The sequence below is a fragment of the Delphinus delphis genome, chromosome 19 (assembly GCF_949987515.2).
Source record: "Delphinus delphis chromosome 19, mDelDel1.2, whole genome shotgun sequence".
In the NCBI taxonomy this organism is placed as follows: Eukaryota; Metazoa; Chordata; class Mammalia; order Artiodactyla; family Delphinidae; genus Delphinus; species Delphinus delphis.
In genome coordinates, this window is record NC_082701.1 from 8,181,243 (window position 1) to 8,197,003 (window position 15,761).

The 15,761-nt window shown below is 52.6% G+C and overlaps 1 protein-coding gene across 2 annotated transcripts; it reads left to right on the top strand.

Annotated features, from left to right (window-relative positions):
* The first annotated feature begins 10,715 nt into the window (after nucleotides 1-10,715).
* UBALD2 (UBA like domain containing 2) lies at nucleotides 10,716-15,580 on the top strand. 2 transcript variants are annotated; one of them, XM_059996599.1, is made up of 3 exons: nucleotides 10,716-11,109; nucleotides 11,497-11,559; nucleotides 15,194-15,580. In XM_059996599.1, exons 1-3 carry the CDS (start codon nucleotides 10,990-10,992, stop codon nucleotides 15,512-15,514), a joined length of 504 nt encoding a protein of 167 aa, XP_059852582.1. In that variant the 5' UTR covers nucleotides 10,716-10,989; the 3' UTR covers nucleotides 15,515-15,580. The 2 variants fall into 2 exon arrangements, with proteins under 2 accessions (XP_059852582.1, XP_059852583.1); XM_059996600.1 differs by having other exon boundaries at nucleotides 10,721-11,109; nucleotides 15,197-15,580.
* Nucleotides 15,581-15,761: the final 181 nt, after the last annotated feature.

Consider the following 15,761-nt stretch of genomic DNA (forward strand, 5'->3'; position numbering starts at 1 on the left):
CTTCCTGGGGAAACACTCAGGCAGGCAAAAAGCCCAGCATCTGTCTCCTGCTACCCAGAGAAACCAGAATGTGGAAGAGGCAGCATGGTGACAGCCTCCACACCTCTATGCTCAACTGCGGTTACTTAGAAAATCGAAGGGAGAAACTGAGAACAAATTCTCTTCCTTCTCCCAGGGTTTCTTGACAACACGAGTCCTGGCTGGAGCATCAGATCTGAAAGAAGTCGGAAGACCGTCTAGTCCAGGCTCCCTCACCTGACCGATGAGGCAGCTACAGCCTGGGGAGGGGAAGGGACTTTCTCAAGGCCAGGCCAGTGGAAGCCTGGCTCAGAACCCAGGGATCTCAGGCTTCGTGCACTGGGCCTCGCTGTGGGAAACCCGTATTGCTGGTTTGGTTTCTTTTTTTGCAAGGTAGGTTGACTTCTAGAGCTGGTATAAGAGGACAAATCAACTCAAGGAATAAGTTCAGAAATCCAACACAAACACGTGTTCACCTGTTGTGATACCAGTGCCCACACACAATAAACCACCTGCCGTGGAAGTTATCCAATCCTGAGCTCCAGCTGGCGAAAGGAAGCCACAGAACTTCTCTCAGCTGGAGTCTCCCTACACACTCCCTCTACTCCCCTGAAATTGGAGCTGAGGTCAGATCAGTCATTCATCTCCTCCCAGGCACGGGAACCTAAGGGCAGATGAGGAAAGGGGGTGAGACCCACCACCGAGGGTTAGATCAGATTCTTAGCAAGCAGGTTAAAAGTGTCACATACACACTCACGGTGCATCCCTGCTAAAGTCTGAGCACTGGCCAATTCCGTGACTCCGTTTACAAAGACACATTTATTCCTGAGCTAATTGCTTCTCCATTTAGGTGACACCTACTATCTTCATCAGGGACACTTCAAAGATCATGTGTTGAGCCTGTCAGAGTAATAAACGGAGATACCACTTACTGTTGTGGTTCTGCTGGAAGCCTCAGATCTCTTTCATGTACCATGAGGTGTATATTTATTATATTGCTTCGTCATGTACTGTTACCTTTTATAGTCCAAGATGCTATCTGTGTATAAAAAGAGGCCTAGCAATTTCATCAGCTTCCTCTCTGCTTTTCCTGCATCTTGGCCCTCTTTCCTCTCATACATTCTAAAAATCACTCTTTGCTTAACTTTCCTGATACACACCTGTCATCATGTTACTGCCCGTATACCTTTAGTGGCTCCCTATTACCCTACACAAGACAGATATTTTATCCCCGAGCCCTTTTCTCCCTCTATGTCCCAATAAACCCCGCTTGTACCCTGAAAACAGCTGTCATTCCGGCTCATGTGTTTGCTCATAAAAAACCTGGTTTGTGTCACACCTGTGTGCTGAGGTCAATCCCACTTAGCTGAAATCTGACCTTTTCCATGAAGCCGCCTCTGAGAACCGTGGCCCACAGTTGGCTCTTCTTTTCTCAGAAGTCTTATTGTGTGAATAAATTTCTGTATACCTCACTTGATATGTACTTATATGCAGGATGTCCCCAGCTTCCAAAGGCAAAAGGCATATCAGGCTCTGGAGCCAATCAGAACAAGGTCCTAAGCCCAGTTCTTATATTACTATCTGTGCGTCTCGGGAAATTTCCTCATTCTCTCTGAGCCTCAGTTTCCTCCTCTATAAATGAACATGAGAACAGCAAAGAGCTGTCTGAACATTCAGTTGGACAAGCTATGTAAAGCCCTAGCACAGTTCCTGGCACACAGCAGGGGCTCAATAAATGCTAACGTTTTTTTAATTTAAAAAATCGTTAGTACCTATAAGAGAAAAGAATCTGAAAAAGAATAGATATATATAACTGAATCACTGTGCTGTACACTTGGAACTAACACAACATTGTAAATCAACTAAACTTCAATAATAAAAATATTGTTATGAAGCAATTGGATTCCAGAAGATAATTGTTTTTTTTTTTATTTTTCAGCTGCACTGGGTCTTTGTTGCTGTGCGCGGGCTTTCTCAAGTTGTGGCAAACAGGGGCTACTCGTCGTTGCAGTGCGCGGGCTTCTCATTGTGGTGGCTTCTCTTGTTGTGGAACACGGGCCCTAGGCGTGCGGGCTTCAGTAGTTGTGGCACGTGGGCTCAGCAGTTGTGGCTCGCGGGCTCTAGAGCTCAGGCTCAGTAGTTGTGGCACACGGGCTTAGTTGCTCCATGGCATGTGGGATCTTCCCGGACCAGGGCTCGAATCCGTGTCCCCTGCATTGGCAGGTGGATTCCTAACCACTGCGCCACCAGGGAAGCTCCCAAAAGATAACTTTTTAAAGTCAGGGGTCCAGGATTTCTGAGCCAGGATGTGCATTCAAGACCCTGCCTTTGGGAATTCCCTGGCGGTCCAGTGGTTAAGACTCCACACTTCTACTGCAGGGGGCCCAGTTTCAATCCCTAGTCAGGGAATTAAGATCCTGCAAACCACATGGCCAAAACATAAAAAAAAAGCCAAACCCGTGCCTTCATGGTGCAGATGATAGAACTACAATAGAGGGAGGCAGAGCCCAGGGCTTGGATCCCCTGAGACACCCCCTTTCTGCGCCATTGGAACCCAAACTGCCAGGAACACATCTCCGCCATCACGCCTGTGGGCTCCTGAATGGCCAGATAAAAAGCCAGCCTGCACCCCTTCCTTCTTCCCAACGCACGGCAGCCCCAGTGTCTGCACTGGAAGTGAATGTCACCCTCAAAGGCCCTCTAGATAGGCCATCTGTGGACTGGGCTGTGTATCTGTGAGCCACCATTGTTAACTTTTCATTTATGTGTCATCTGCTAACTAGAGAGAAAGCCCATTGGGCTGGGGCCTGCTCTCCAGAGCTGATTGTTCGGAATTTTGCCAGCCAAGTTGTGAAACGGCCAGTAGCTTGAAACTGGCCATAATGGGACTATTTAAACCACAGAAAGCATCAAATGCTGCCAATCAGGGCTTCCCCCACTCCCCAGAGCCAGTTTGCCAGCACACCCCTGGCCTTAGGTTTCTTCAAATCCCCCAGAAGGACTGGCCACATCGTTTCCCGTATGGGTAAGAGTCATTAAATAAATGACTAGTTAAATACTTACAAAGAATAATCGACTTTGAACAATGACTCCATCCAAGCACTTTTGAATGCGTTAGCTCATGTAATCTTCAGAACAACCCCTAGAGGTAAGTAGGACTATTGTTCCCATTTCCCAGATGAGGAAACTGAAGCTCACTCCACCAGGGAGCAGGAAACTGCCTGAGCCTAAAGCCCCAGGTCTTCCCCACGGATCGCTCGTCCTACCAGCCTCCGTGGGGAAAACCTGCCCCTGTGCCAGGCCTGCTGGTCACTGAGCCAGCAGAGTAGTTCTCTCTGTAGTGGCACCAGTGAAAAAGGGTGACTCGTGGGGACTTCTCTCCACCTCACCTTCACCTTGTCTCTCTAACTTTAATCTGCCTTCCTTACCCCACTTCCTTCTACCTCATCTCCGCCTCTGAATTAGGACCATTTTTCAACAAGGCCTTTGACCCCCGTCTCCTCTTGTCTATGGAAGTCTTTCTTGGCCTTAAACTTCTCTCCTATAGACACTTCGGTGAACCCTGTGCTTTGTAACTGCCTTCAGGTCTGGACAGACATCCTGTGTCCTTGCACAATCCCATCTGATGACTGGGCTTAGTACACACCCCAGGCAGTAGGACAGCTCTGGCCTGGCAGCTCCCCAAGGGCAGGTCACAGGATTTTCTCTGCCTGCTCCCAGGGTCCAAGGCTTGATGGGCATGGATCTTGTTGGTGACAAGGCGTGTTCTGGTGGTTTCCCAATTCTGTTGTGTACAACCCAGTGCTCTCATTCTCATAGAGACTTCCTTCCTCTTTATGTGGAACACTGCCCTGTGTTTATTAACAGCACCCTGCTTGCTCCAAAGAGCGGTGTGGGCTCTTGGGGTCAGGAAATAGCATGCATCCATCATTTGACCCGAGGTGCCCTGTGTTCCTGACAGGAGGGCACCTGTCACTGCCAAACTTGCAAAAAAAAAAAAATGACCAGGGGCTTTATTTTAAACAAATGCTTCTCCTCCAGGACTTGCCTTCCCTTTTTTTCCCCCCAAATGTACGCTGGCTTCCTGTGTTTCTGAAATTTTCCAAAACCTCAAGCAGCATCTCACTGGAAACTACAGACCTCTCCAATATTTCTCTCCGTTCTGCTGAGTCCTGGTCCATTTATATCCCCTCTATGACTCTGGGATTTAGAGATAAGCAAGTGAAAATAGGTTCGTCCTTACTGCCCAACAGGCTGGGACCTGTGGAAGAGCCGCATGTAGGTGGTTTAGACACCAGTCCCTGGATCTCTACTTCTGGGTGTGCGGAAGATCGACTTCGCTTTTCCCTGGAAGTCAGGAGAGGCTATGTGATTCTTCTGGACGATGAACCATGAGCAGAGGTGTATTACTTCTGGGCTAAAGCGTTTACTTGCCGACATTCAACCCTCCAAGCCTCTCATTGCCAAGTTCTAGCTGGTGCACAGGAACAGATAGGAAACGCTTTACGCTTTGTGGTTCATACTGCAACTCCTCAGCTCTGCTGTAGCACGAAAGCACTCATAGATGATACATAAACAAATAAATAGAGCTGTGTTCCAATAAAACTTTATTTACAAAAACAGGAGGCAGCCCGAGAGCTGCAGTTTGCCAATTCGGAGCTACAAGGCAGTGGAAGCTCCTACAGGCTGGATCATCATATCACTGCCCAGAGGGCAGTCTTTTCTTGAGAGTCACCGAACTGCAGCGAACTTTGCATGAGTGAGAAGTAAGACTGTAGGATTGTAGTTACCTCAGCATAGCTTAGCCTTACCTGGCCAATTTACGGAGTCTCTGCACCAACTTGAGGAAGCATGTGCCGTTTTTTGTGGACAAAGGAAGTGATACTCAGCCCCCTCCTCCTCCCCCGCTGCCCAGGGCAGGTCCACTCCAACCCATGCCTCTCCAAGCTTAGTGTCTCCCCCACCCCACTCCCCAACAGAAGCCCTCACGGGTCTTGCTATTAACTTGCTTTCAAGGTAACTCTGTGCTTTAGTTTAGACCGTTTCCACTTCCAAAAATTCCCTTCCGTCTCCTTTCTATCTACCCAAATCCTTCCCAACTCAGATCTCCCTCCTCCAAGGAATCTTCTTGGACAATCTTCTTTGATTGATCCTATGATTAGAGTCACTGTCTGAGGTCATGAAAATGAGAAAAAGAGAAAAAGAAAGGCAGCCCTTGTTGCGAGTGATCCATATTGCTCAGGGGGTTCGCTGAGCTCACCCAGCAGAGTTCGAGGAGAGAGAGACTGGGCCCTGGAAAAGGTGAGTCACTTAATCAATGGGATCAATGTCTCAGACCCACAATCGCCTTTGTCTGGAGATACCTGCACATAGGATTAAATGACCAAGAAAAGCAAGGGAGGGGCTTCCCTGGTGGTGCAGTGGTTAAGAGTCCACCTCCCAATGGAGGGGACATGGGTTCGAGCCCTGGTCCGGGAAGATCCCACATGCCGCAGAGCAACTAAGCCCATGCACCACAACTACTGAGCCTGCACTCTAGAGCCCGTGAGCCACAACTACTAAGCCTGTGTGCCACAACTACTGAAGCCCGCGCACCTAGAGCCTGAGCTCCACAACAAGAGAAGCCACCTCAATGAGAAGCCCGCGCACCGCAACAAAGAGTAGCCCCCGCTCGCCGCAACTAGAGAAAGCCCGCGCGCAGCAACGAAGACCCAGCGCAGCCATAAATAAATAAATAAATAAATTTGTAAAAAAAGAAAAAGCGAGGGAGGGAATGCTTAATGCAGATTTGAGGATTATGTGTCTGGGGAGAAAAGGAATATGCATTTGGGGAGAGTCATGCAATGGTTTTCAAAGGTACTAGTCTTGTACTTCAGTTCTATGTTGGGTATGTGGGTGTTTGTTTATTATTCTTCAAACTGTGCATAGGTTATACACAGACTTGGTATATGATATAGTTCTCAAAAAAAGAAAAGAAAAGAAAAGAAAAGGTGTGTCAAGTTGGAAGGCTGTCTCAAACCTTGAAGCCAGTGGCTGCCACAGCAACGGGCCTCCTGTGTTTTGGACTCACGGATGGGGCTAGAGAGGCCCACTTCCAGGCTGATCAATTCCTGTCCCATAGAGAGAAAGTGGCAGGTGCCTGAGTCCAAGCAGACAATTGAGGCCCCCAGAGAAGGAAGACCCTCCTAAGAAGGCTGTCTCCTGCCCTCCCTTCCTGTCCCCCTCGGCAAAGACCCACTTCTGACATCCCTTCGAAAGTGTTGCCAGAGACTTACCTACCATAAGACACACCTGGCAACGGGAGGTGGGGCTGCCTTATCAGGGGGCTGGCAGGTACAGGACAGAGAGTACAGGCCTCAGTGCTCCTTCTGGGAACTGCCATTAACTGTGCTGGGATTGGTATGGCCTTTGTCCCTTGTGGACATGTGACATTTGGTGAAAACGAAATCTGGTATAAAGCAGTATAAACTCACATCACCTGAGGACTGGCTTTGACCGTTCCACTACTTCCAATAATACAGACAAGCTTTTGTGTCTTTTCAGTACCACTGAGAGAGAAGATAAGGGGCATTCCAGGGGGTGGACAGGGCTAGAAAGTAGATTGTGATATTTAAGAGCTCTGGGAGCAAACACATGTACCTGCGTTCAGATCTCAGCTCCACCCTGAGCTATCTGAGTGACTTGGGGCAAGTCACTTACCCTCTCTGACCCTGCTTTTCTTTGTTAGTTGGGGATATGCACAGTCCCCACCTCCCTGGGTTGCTGTATTAAACAAGATAATCCAAATAAAGAATGGCGCAGAGCTGGGTTCAGAGTACATTCTCAACAGACATAATGTTTTATCATTCAGACAAAATCTCAGTGATCACGGAGGACTGGGATTTGCCTGGAGTAGAAGTACTCCTGCACTAAGCCCCCATCTTCTTTAAGGAAAAAGACTAGGAAAAAAACCGAATGCTTCAAAAGCGGCAAAAAAAAAAAAAAAAAAAAGTGGCAAAGTTTACCTTGCCCATGATATAGTAGAAATAGCATAAATTTGCCCTGGCAAGTAGTTGTGAAAAAAATAGGTTGTGTTAAACAAACAAGGGCTGGCGATAGTGCTCGAAGTCCACGAAAGGAGAAGGGAGCCATCTCACCTCCAGGAGTGCCTGGGTCCACCCTAACCCAGCTGCCCCGCAGACCTTGGTGCTGCTTGTCTGCATCTGGTCTCTTTACCTGGCACTTCATCCTCTCCCATCCTCCCTCTCCTTCTCTCAGCATCTTTCTGCTTCTCCTGGCCACCTCGTCCTTTTGTCTTGGCAGCGAAACAAGAAATGAGAATTTGAAGAGGGAGAAAAGGAGGGAGGGAAGGAAGGGACGGGAGAAAATGAGAGATCTAATCCCATTGCTACCATAAATCAAGCAGGGGCTGTGTGGCTTTGAGTAGGTTCCTCACCCTCTCTGAGCCTCAAGACTATTAGAAGTTTCAAATCAGAGAAGATGTGCAGAGGTGTACAAAGTTTCACGGGGAGCCTGCATGTGGTGGGCCTTGGGTACCAAGAGTCCCCAAGTTCCCTCTCTGTTTTTTGTTTTCGTTTTAATTTTTTGGCTGTGCCACAAAGCATGTGGGATCTCAGTCCCACGCCCCCTGCTTTGGAAGCACGGAGTCCTAACCACTGGACCGCCAGGGAAGTCCCTCCCTCTCTCAGCTTTGTTGGATCTGTTTGGGTTGAGGAGTAAGAGGTAGAAAGGAAGAAAAAAGGAATAGGAACGGAATGCACTGCAGAGATGGAGGTTGGGAATGTCAGTTCCCCACCCCTCCCCCATGATTGCCCAAGACAGCTGGTGCCTCCTTTTCCCCATCTGGGGCTCACTACTTTTCAAGCGTCTGCCGTGCAAGTCCCAGTGCCCTTGATGGCTGTTGTTTGTGAGCCCCACTGAGGTGACACTGCAGCATTAAGGAAGGTAGTATGGTGTAATGGTTAACCGCAAGGTTCTGGAACTACACTGGGCCAACGCTTCACTCCAGCACTTATTACTGTGACCTTGGGTAAGCTCCTCCCCTCTTCTGGGCCATAACCGCCTTGCTTGTGAAATGGAATTCTGGATTGTGTGAGTTAACAGACAGTAAACGCTTCAGAAGGTGCTGGCTCACACGAAGTGCTTGGTAAATGGCAGCTGTTTGTGATGCTCCAGCTACTTATTGTTGCCTGTCTCTGTACCAACTCAGTGACTTGCATTCACAGCATCCTTGTTATCCGGGCCCAGAGGAAATACTGGCTGAGGTTGTTTCTCTTAGTTGTTGTGACATGGCCCGTTCTGTAGCCTAGATCACTGATGTAACAAGGATTTTGTTCCTTCCAAGGCTACTACTGGGTTTTACTCGTTATTAAGGGGCATGTTTTCATTGTTCTGTGTTACCTGATGCACACTGTCCTCTCAGATGAAAATAATAATACCTTCAGTTAATAATACCTCACACTTGGGGAGCTGCTTTCCTCCCAGCAGCTCAAAGCCCTCTACAAACAGGACCTCATTCATTCTCCCTGCGCTCCCAGGACCAGGGTACTCCTGTTTCCCAGTCCTAGAAGGGGAAGCCCTACCCTCATACATCGCTGAAGAGATTCTCAGAAGCCAAAGTACTGATTAAGTATTTCCACTACTCATGGCCACAACTCAGAGGCAGAACTCTGTTGCTCTCTCTGCCCAGGGTGACTTTATGCCCCCAGCAGATAACCAGAGTGGCTTAGGGCTTTGTCTTCCATGCCTATGCCAGGTGCCTACAGCTGTGCCCTGCAAATGGTAAACTAAAGAAAGCTTTGGAATAAACCACACTGATATCCAAGAAAAAAAATAGGTTTGGCAATTTTGGTGTTTTCAGGACCTTTGTCTTCCTTGAGAACTTCTTAAATAAGACCTAAGGGCTCCTGCAGCCTGACGCCTCTGCCCAGTTAGATCCTACTACTCATGGCCCTGACATGCTTGACAACTGTATGTACTTGTGAAAACTGGAGCCCCACAGTGACAGTACTTCCTTGTTCTGGGCTGCTCGTGGGCCAGGCCCCTTGGCAATGGCAGCTGCTGGATACTCACTTTTTTTTTTTTTTTTTTTTGCGGTACGCGGGCCTCTCACTGTTGCGGCCTCTCCCGTTGCGGAGCACAGGCTCCGGACGCGCAGGCTCAGCGGCCATGGCTCACGGGCCCAGCCACCCTGCGGCATGTGGGATCCTCCCGGACCGGGACACGAACCCGCGTCCCCTGCATCGGCAGGCAGACTCTCAACCACTGTGCCACCAGGGAAGCCCTGGATACTCACTTTTGATTTCACCTTGCAATTACTGGAAGGGAAGGGCTGCAAGCTGTACTTGACTCTCTAGTCACACTCCAGTTCTCAGCCCGTGAGCGCTTGGGGGTGGCCAAGTGCAATTACGGGAAGAGAAATGGGTCTTTTGGCCTCGGCAAAAAGCTGACTCCTGCCCGTTCAAAACAAACAAGAAACAAACAAACAAAAAGACTAACTAAATGGGACAAACTCATTATAGTGCCTGAGGCTGTTTTTCATCAGAACATAAACACTGGGTGTAACTTTTTCCTATTTATATTCTGTTTTTTTACATGGTTAAGTTTTCTTAGATGGAGAGTTAAATCCACTTTAGGCAAAGTCAAAATAGAACTTGCTTGCTTTCTTCTTAGCCTCCCGTTCTGAAGACTCTTAACTAATTATTATATACTCTTCGACTGGTATTTCAGATCCAGAACTTACTAAGTTTTTTAGAAACAGAAATTCTAACAGTGAATTCCTAGCAATGTTTACCTTCCTAAACTCTCTGGCCTTTCTTCTGTATGCTTAAACTCCTAGTTCTTTCCCCACCCGCACAAATCCCAAGCACAAACCTTGAAGGTTAAATCCTAATCCAGAAGATGGAAGCTCAGTGCATATAAATAAACTTTGTTTTTAAATGTCAAGGGTTGAGAGCCGGTACATGTATAGAAACAAATTAAAGTTTCAGTTAGGCCAATCAATTTAAGGAAAAACAGTTTTTTAGCTTGGAATATTAGTGTCTGAGAAAGTCTCGTTTCCCCCTTGCAATTGTATTTATAGTGTACATTAACAGTAGTTTTCGTCTTCAGAGAGCCAAGTTTTTGTCCTAAAAACGTAGGGAAAGACTGTTGGGCTCTTGGGGTGGGTAGCGGCTGGAAGGAGGCATGAAGTGGGTACGTTACATTTCAATAAAAAGCTTAAAAAAAAAAAGTAGAGCAGCTTGAAAGTTTTAAAAAAAATAAACAATTTTGAGAGTTGAGCAGCTGCAAAGTCTCTGTCTGTTTTCTATTTTGATCATTCTGTTTCTCGAGATGACCACATCTTTCAGAGGAAGTGAGTCAAAGCCACTCTGTCTTGCTTTTCCAGCTGAGCATGTTCAGTTTCAATGAAGTAATGAATGAACTTGGCTGCACCACCCCCAAGCCTACAACAGCAAACAGAGGGGCCTCGGCCAATCAGCAGGCACTCAAGGTTTTCAAGTTGAGTTCAAACAGGTCCAAGGGAGACCAATCAGCGAGCGCGGCTCCTCCCCAGACGCCGGGCCGTGGCCAATCATGAGCCAGGACGAGCCAAAACACAGCGTCCGGCCAATACCGGGGAGCCCCACGGCGCCGACGTCCGCCAATGGGCGCGGCCAGGCAGAAAGAGAAACAGTGCGGGCCCGCAGGCCGCAGGATTCGAATCGAACGTCTGCCAGGGAGCCGGGCGCCGGCCGAGCGGCGCGGGCCAATCAGCGGCGGCGGCTCGCGGCCCCCGAACGTTGGGACACCCGGCCCCGCCCCGCACTGTTGTTTGTGGTGTCGGCCGGCCGCGCGAGCGGGACCACAACACTCGCCCGGCGGGCGGCGGGGCGGGCGAGGGTCCGGAGGCCGCGGGCGGCGGCGAGCGCGAGCCGAGGGCGGCCGGCCTCCCGCGGCCGCCGATCCCGGGAGGGGGCGCCGGCCGGAGCCATGTCGGTGAACATGGATGAGTTGCGGCACCAGGTCATGATCAACCAGTTCGTGCTGGCCGCAGGCTGCGCGGCCGACCAGGCGAAGCAGCTGCTGCAGGCGGCCCACTGGCAGTTCGAGGTGCGTGCGGGCCGAGCTAGCGAGTGCCCCCGGCCGGCCCCGCTCCCCGGCCGCCGGCACTGGGGCAGAGGCGCAGGCCGGGGCGCCCGGCCGCGCGCCACGGAAGGGGGTGGGGGGAGGGAAGCTCTATTTATATCGCCCCGTCAGGCGCTCAGTGACCTCGTGGTCTCGCGTGGGGCGCGGGGCCCTGCCGCCCTGTACCTCCGCGCGCGGCCCGGGGACGTCCCCTCGAGCGACGCGGGCCGGCTGTCCGACGGGTCGGGCCCGGCGGCCCGAGCGCGGCGCCGCGGACACTGCGGATGAGCCCGGCCGGTGGGGCAGGGCCGGCCGGTGGGCTTCCTGCCCCGTCCCCGTTAACCGCCGCCCTGCCGCTATGTTTGTCCGCAGACCGCCCTGAGCACGTTTTTCCAAGAAACCAACATTCCCAACAGCCACCACCACCACCAGATGGTAAGTGTGGCCGGGCTCCGGCGGGAGGGCCGGCGGGCTGGAGGGTCGGCTTCGCCGCGGCCGCAGCCCACCCGGGCGGCCGAGGGCGCGGGCCGGGGGCCGCTGTCAGGCGCCGACGGTGACAGCCATGTTGCCGGGGAGCGCCGAGCCGCGATGTAAACAAAGAGCCAAAATGTCTTCCAGGAAAGAGCGGCTCCCGGGGCCGGCTGGCTCGCCCAAGTTTGCAGTCAGGCCTCCTGGGCTGCTGTAGTTCGACCTGAGGCCTTGTGCTCGGCGCTCCCCCTGGGCCAGGGGCTAGGAGGGCGGCGAGGGCGGCCGGCGGAGTAGCCGGCTGGCAGGGAGTGGGGAGCGGGGCTCGGACGACAACTAGACGTCGGGGGAACCCGGGCCGAGTGAAGGGCCCCGAGGGGACTGAGACCTGGAATGTCTGTCTATATGGAGCACCCGTCTTGCTGTTGGAGTGGCAGCCCCCCATGCAGACAACCCAGCTCTGCAGAGAACAGGAAAGGGATAAATCCACCCTGGCCTGGGAGCTGGGCTCCCCCCAGAGAGTTATGTTCACTCTTTCCTGTTCATGGAAAAAGACCTACCCTGAGCGTGGAAGACTTACAGATTTTTGACAAGATAAACCAAGAATGCGTTTAATCTCAGTAGGTGAAGATACATAAAACACAGGAAACAGAAGTGGTTCAGGCCTGGATTTGCTTTCGTCTCTTTTCCAAGCTGGCCCCAGGCCTGGGCCTTTGCCCTCCTGCCCTGCTTTCCACAGGCATAGGACATCCCTTTCACTTTAGAGGATTGAATGCCTTCTCTACCTCTCTAGTTACCTATTAGCCCTGCTGGTGGGGGGAGGGCCTCAAGATAGGGATTGTAAAACATGATTCCCCAGGAGATCTGTTATGGCTTCTGGAGTACATTTTTGGCATTTTGGTGTCCTTGCCCGTGGCTCCCTTCTCAGAGCTGCTGCCTTGCCTGGAGAAGCTGCAAATGGTTCCTCTGCTGTGTCTTGTCTTTGGCGCTCTGTATTCATCTAGTTGCAAAGGACAAGTAGAGGGGGTCTGTTTTGACCCTTTTAACCAGCTTTTCTCTTGGAATAGCCCATGCTACTTGTATAAATCAAAAAACAAAACTGCATCGGAATATGATGAGAATTATGCTGGCTGCAGGGCTGTGGCAGTTGAGGCTGGGCTCTTGGTAAACCCAAGAGGGGTTCATCTCCAGGGGACTCTCCCCTGTACCGGACCGTGGGAAGCTCGGGTGTGAGCCTGGAGCTTGCCTCTGTCTTGCCTCCGTCTCCTCCTAAAGGGGCCTTGAGGTTTGCTCCACCAACTGTGGTCGTTTCAAAAGGCCCAGGCTTCCAGCACAGCCACTCTGTGCTGCCCTGAACAGAGGGGCTCGCCCCCGAGAGCTGGGACTGATGGTCCTTTTAGGTTCTGTTGCTCCTTCCCTGCAAATCCTGAGGGACTGTCATCTTTTTGAAGCTTCCCTCAAGGGCTGTGGCTGGTTTTTTAATAGACATTATGATCAGTGTATCCATGAGAACGCCATCCCTGCCCTCAAGGAGTTGGTAATTTTTTTTAGAGATAATATAAATCAGAGGAAAATGTTAGATTAAAAATACCAGAAGTGACCCAGGCCAAGAGCTGCTGATAAATGGTTGTCCCATAGATGACTGTACCTACATAGTCGGAGGCATCTTCCTAGATAAGGGAGGGCTCCTGGGTTAGATGGGGAAGGGCCGGGAAGAGGAGGAAGACACTGGATGCGAAGCAGTAGGACGTTAGCGGGGTGCAGTGGACGCTGGGTGTGCTTGAGAGCTGGAAAGTTCCATCCACAGCTATTAGAAGCAGAGCTGGAGGGACTTCTACAGGACCTGGTCCGAACCCCTGGTTTTATAGAAGTAGAGAGAAACTCCAGAGAGGTTAAGGGACTTGCCCGAGCTCACACAGGCAGGTGGGCACAGGCCTGCCCCGGATCCAGGCCGCTGCCGCTGTCGGGGGCCGGGGGCAGGGTGGCTGCCGAGGAGACAGGCTCCACTGGCTCGGTGAACTGGGGAAGTCGGTCACGATGCTGTGATGCAATTGGCCTGTCCCCCCCAACCCCCCATTCATTGTTTCCTGCTGCCGAGAAGTCAGCCCTGGGGGGGGGGGGGGCGGGGGCGGGGAGGAGTGAAGGGAGGAGGGAAATGGTCTGGGTGGGGCCAGGCCGGGTCCTGTGGCCTCCCTGGAGAGGACGCTGGTTGGAGCGCCCCAGCTGCCGATGTGGAGCCGGCCCAGTTCATCAGAGGGGGTTTGCCCCCCTCCCGTGGGCCTGTCCTCCTTCTGGGCTGGGGTTTAATTGCAGAGCTGTGGAAGCTCCCGGGACAGAGCCCTGGGAGCAAGGTGAGGAGCCCTAGAATCGTGCTCCCTGAGCCCTCTGCCTGGGGGAGGGGCCGGTGTTGCTAAAATTAGGAGAAATTCAAAGAAGGGCTCCCGTGGCTTCCTGGGAAAGGGAGAAGCTGCTGCGGGGTCAGAACTGGCTTTGGGCAGGCCTTGTTCTCTGCCGCCTGTTCCCTGCACCCTGGTGAAGTGCTCGGGGGGGTGGCACCCCCATGCCCCCCACGCTACAGGGCTGGGAGGCCTGCGGTCCCCGCTGTTTGCAGGGAGGCTGCCAGTTACCGCCCAGCAGCCCAGCCCCTGCCCTTCCTGGCTGGGGTCCCTGCTCAGGGTAGTGGCAGAAGACAGCAGATGCTGGGATGTTTGCAGCTGCCCTCACAAAGCGGGCTGAGAGGGGCTGAGCGGACCGAGACACTGGCAGCATCTGGCCAAGGGCAGCCTGCTGGGAGACGCCGGTTTTTGTCCTCGGGGAGCCCAGGCATGAAGTTGCACTTGACTCTTAAGTGCAGAGTGGGGCTGGGTAGAGGTTAAGAGCTTGGGCCCGCAGACCTGGGAGCCCCGGGATTCGGGCTTCTCAACTTGTGCCCTGCAGCGGTGTGTTTTTGGTCCAGTGACCTGAGCTCTGGGCCTCAGTTTCCTCATCTGTAACCGAGAAGACCATCAGAATGACCTAGCACCCTGGTGAGGAGTGAGAGCGCGCAGGCTGAGGCCCCGAGGCCCGCTGGCTGGCGCTGTGGATGTGGAACGGACCCAAGCACCTAGCAAGTGCAGCCTCCCCGGGGTTGGCATAGGAGGGAGATCCTGGATCTGGCCGCCTTCCCTTGGCTAACAACCTCGGAACGTCTGAGGGCGGATTATTGAGGAGCCAGCTGATTTCTCACCCAGGGTGAGGCACTCAGCAGCGGTGTCCTGGGCTGCCTCCCTTGTCCTGGCTTCAATCTGACACCCTAGCTTCTGCCGGAATTAACCATCTACTTCTGACACTCAGAGCGTCATTCCCAAACATCAGGAAACACTCTTTGGTTTTGACAAAAATTGTAGGAGTCCGCCCCCGGTTTTCTGTTTTTATTGGCTCAGGGTGCAAGGAGTGCTTTTGTCCTGCTGAAACCACTTATGGACTGAAAAACGGGGAGGAAGGAGGGCCCAGTGTGGGTGAGCCCCGTGGGAAGGCTCTATAGACCCGCAGACAGTGGCCTGGGATCGGGGCGGTGGGTGGGGGCGGTGCAGGCAGCCCTCGCAACCCCAGTGTTCTCTCCCAGCAGATGTGCACCCCGAGCAACACACCTGCCACGCCGCCCAACTTTCCCGACGCGCTGGCCATGTTCTCCAAGCTTCGCGCCTCCGAGGGCCTGCAGAACAACAATGGCCCCATGACCGCGGTGGCCTGCTCCCCCCCGGCAAGCTTCAGCCCCTTCTGGGCCTCGTCCCCGCCCAGCCACCAGGCCGCCTGGATCCCACCCTCCTCCCCCACGGCCCACAGCTTCCACCATCTCCACCACCCGCAGCCCACGTGGCCGCCCGGAGCACAGCAGGGGGGCACCCAGCAGAAAGCCGTGGCTGCGATGGATGGCCAGAGATGAGACTGGATGCCGCCGGGCGCTGGGCTGGAGCTGGGGGCAGTCCAGGGTCGTGGGGACACAGGAGGGCCGGGGCGGGGTGGGGGGAGCTGGGGCGGGCGGGGTTTCCTGAAGATCGCACTGGAAGATTTTATAAGAGAATTTTTGTGGGTGGAGGGGACAGTAAACTTCCTGAGCCACTTGGGTCCTTCAGGAGTTTTCAGGCAAGTTTTTTTTCTCTTTTTAATATATAACTATAATATATATATGA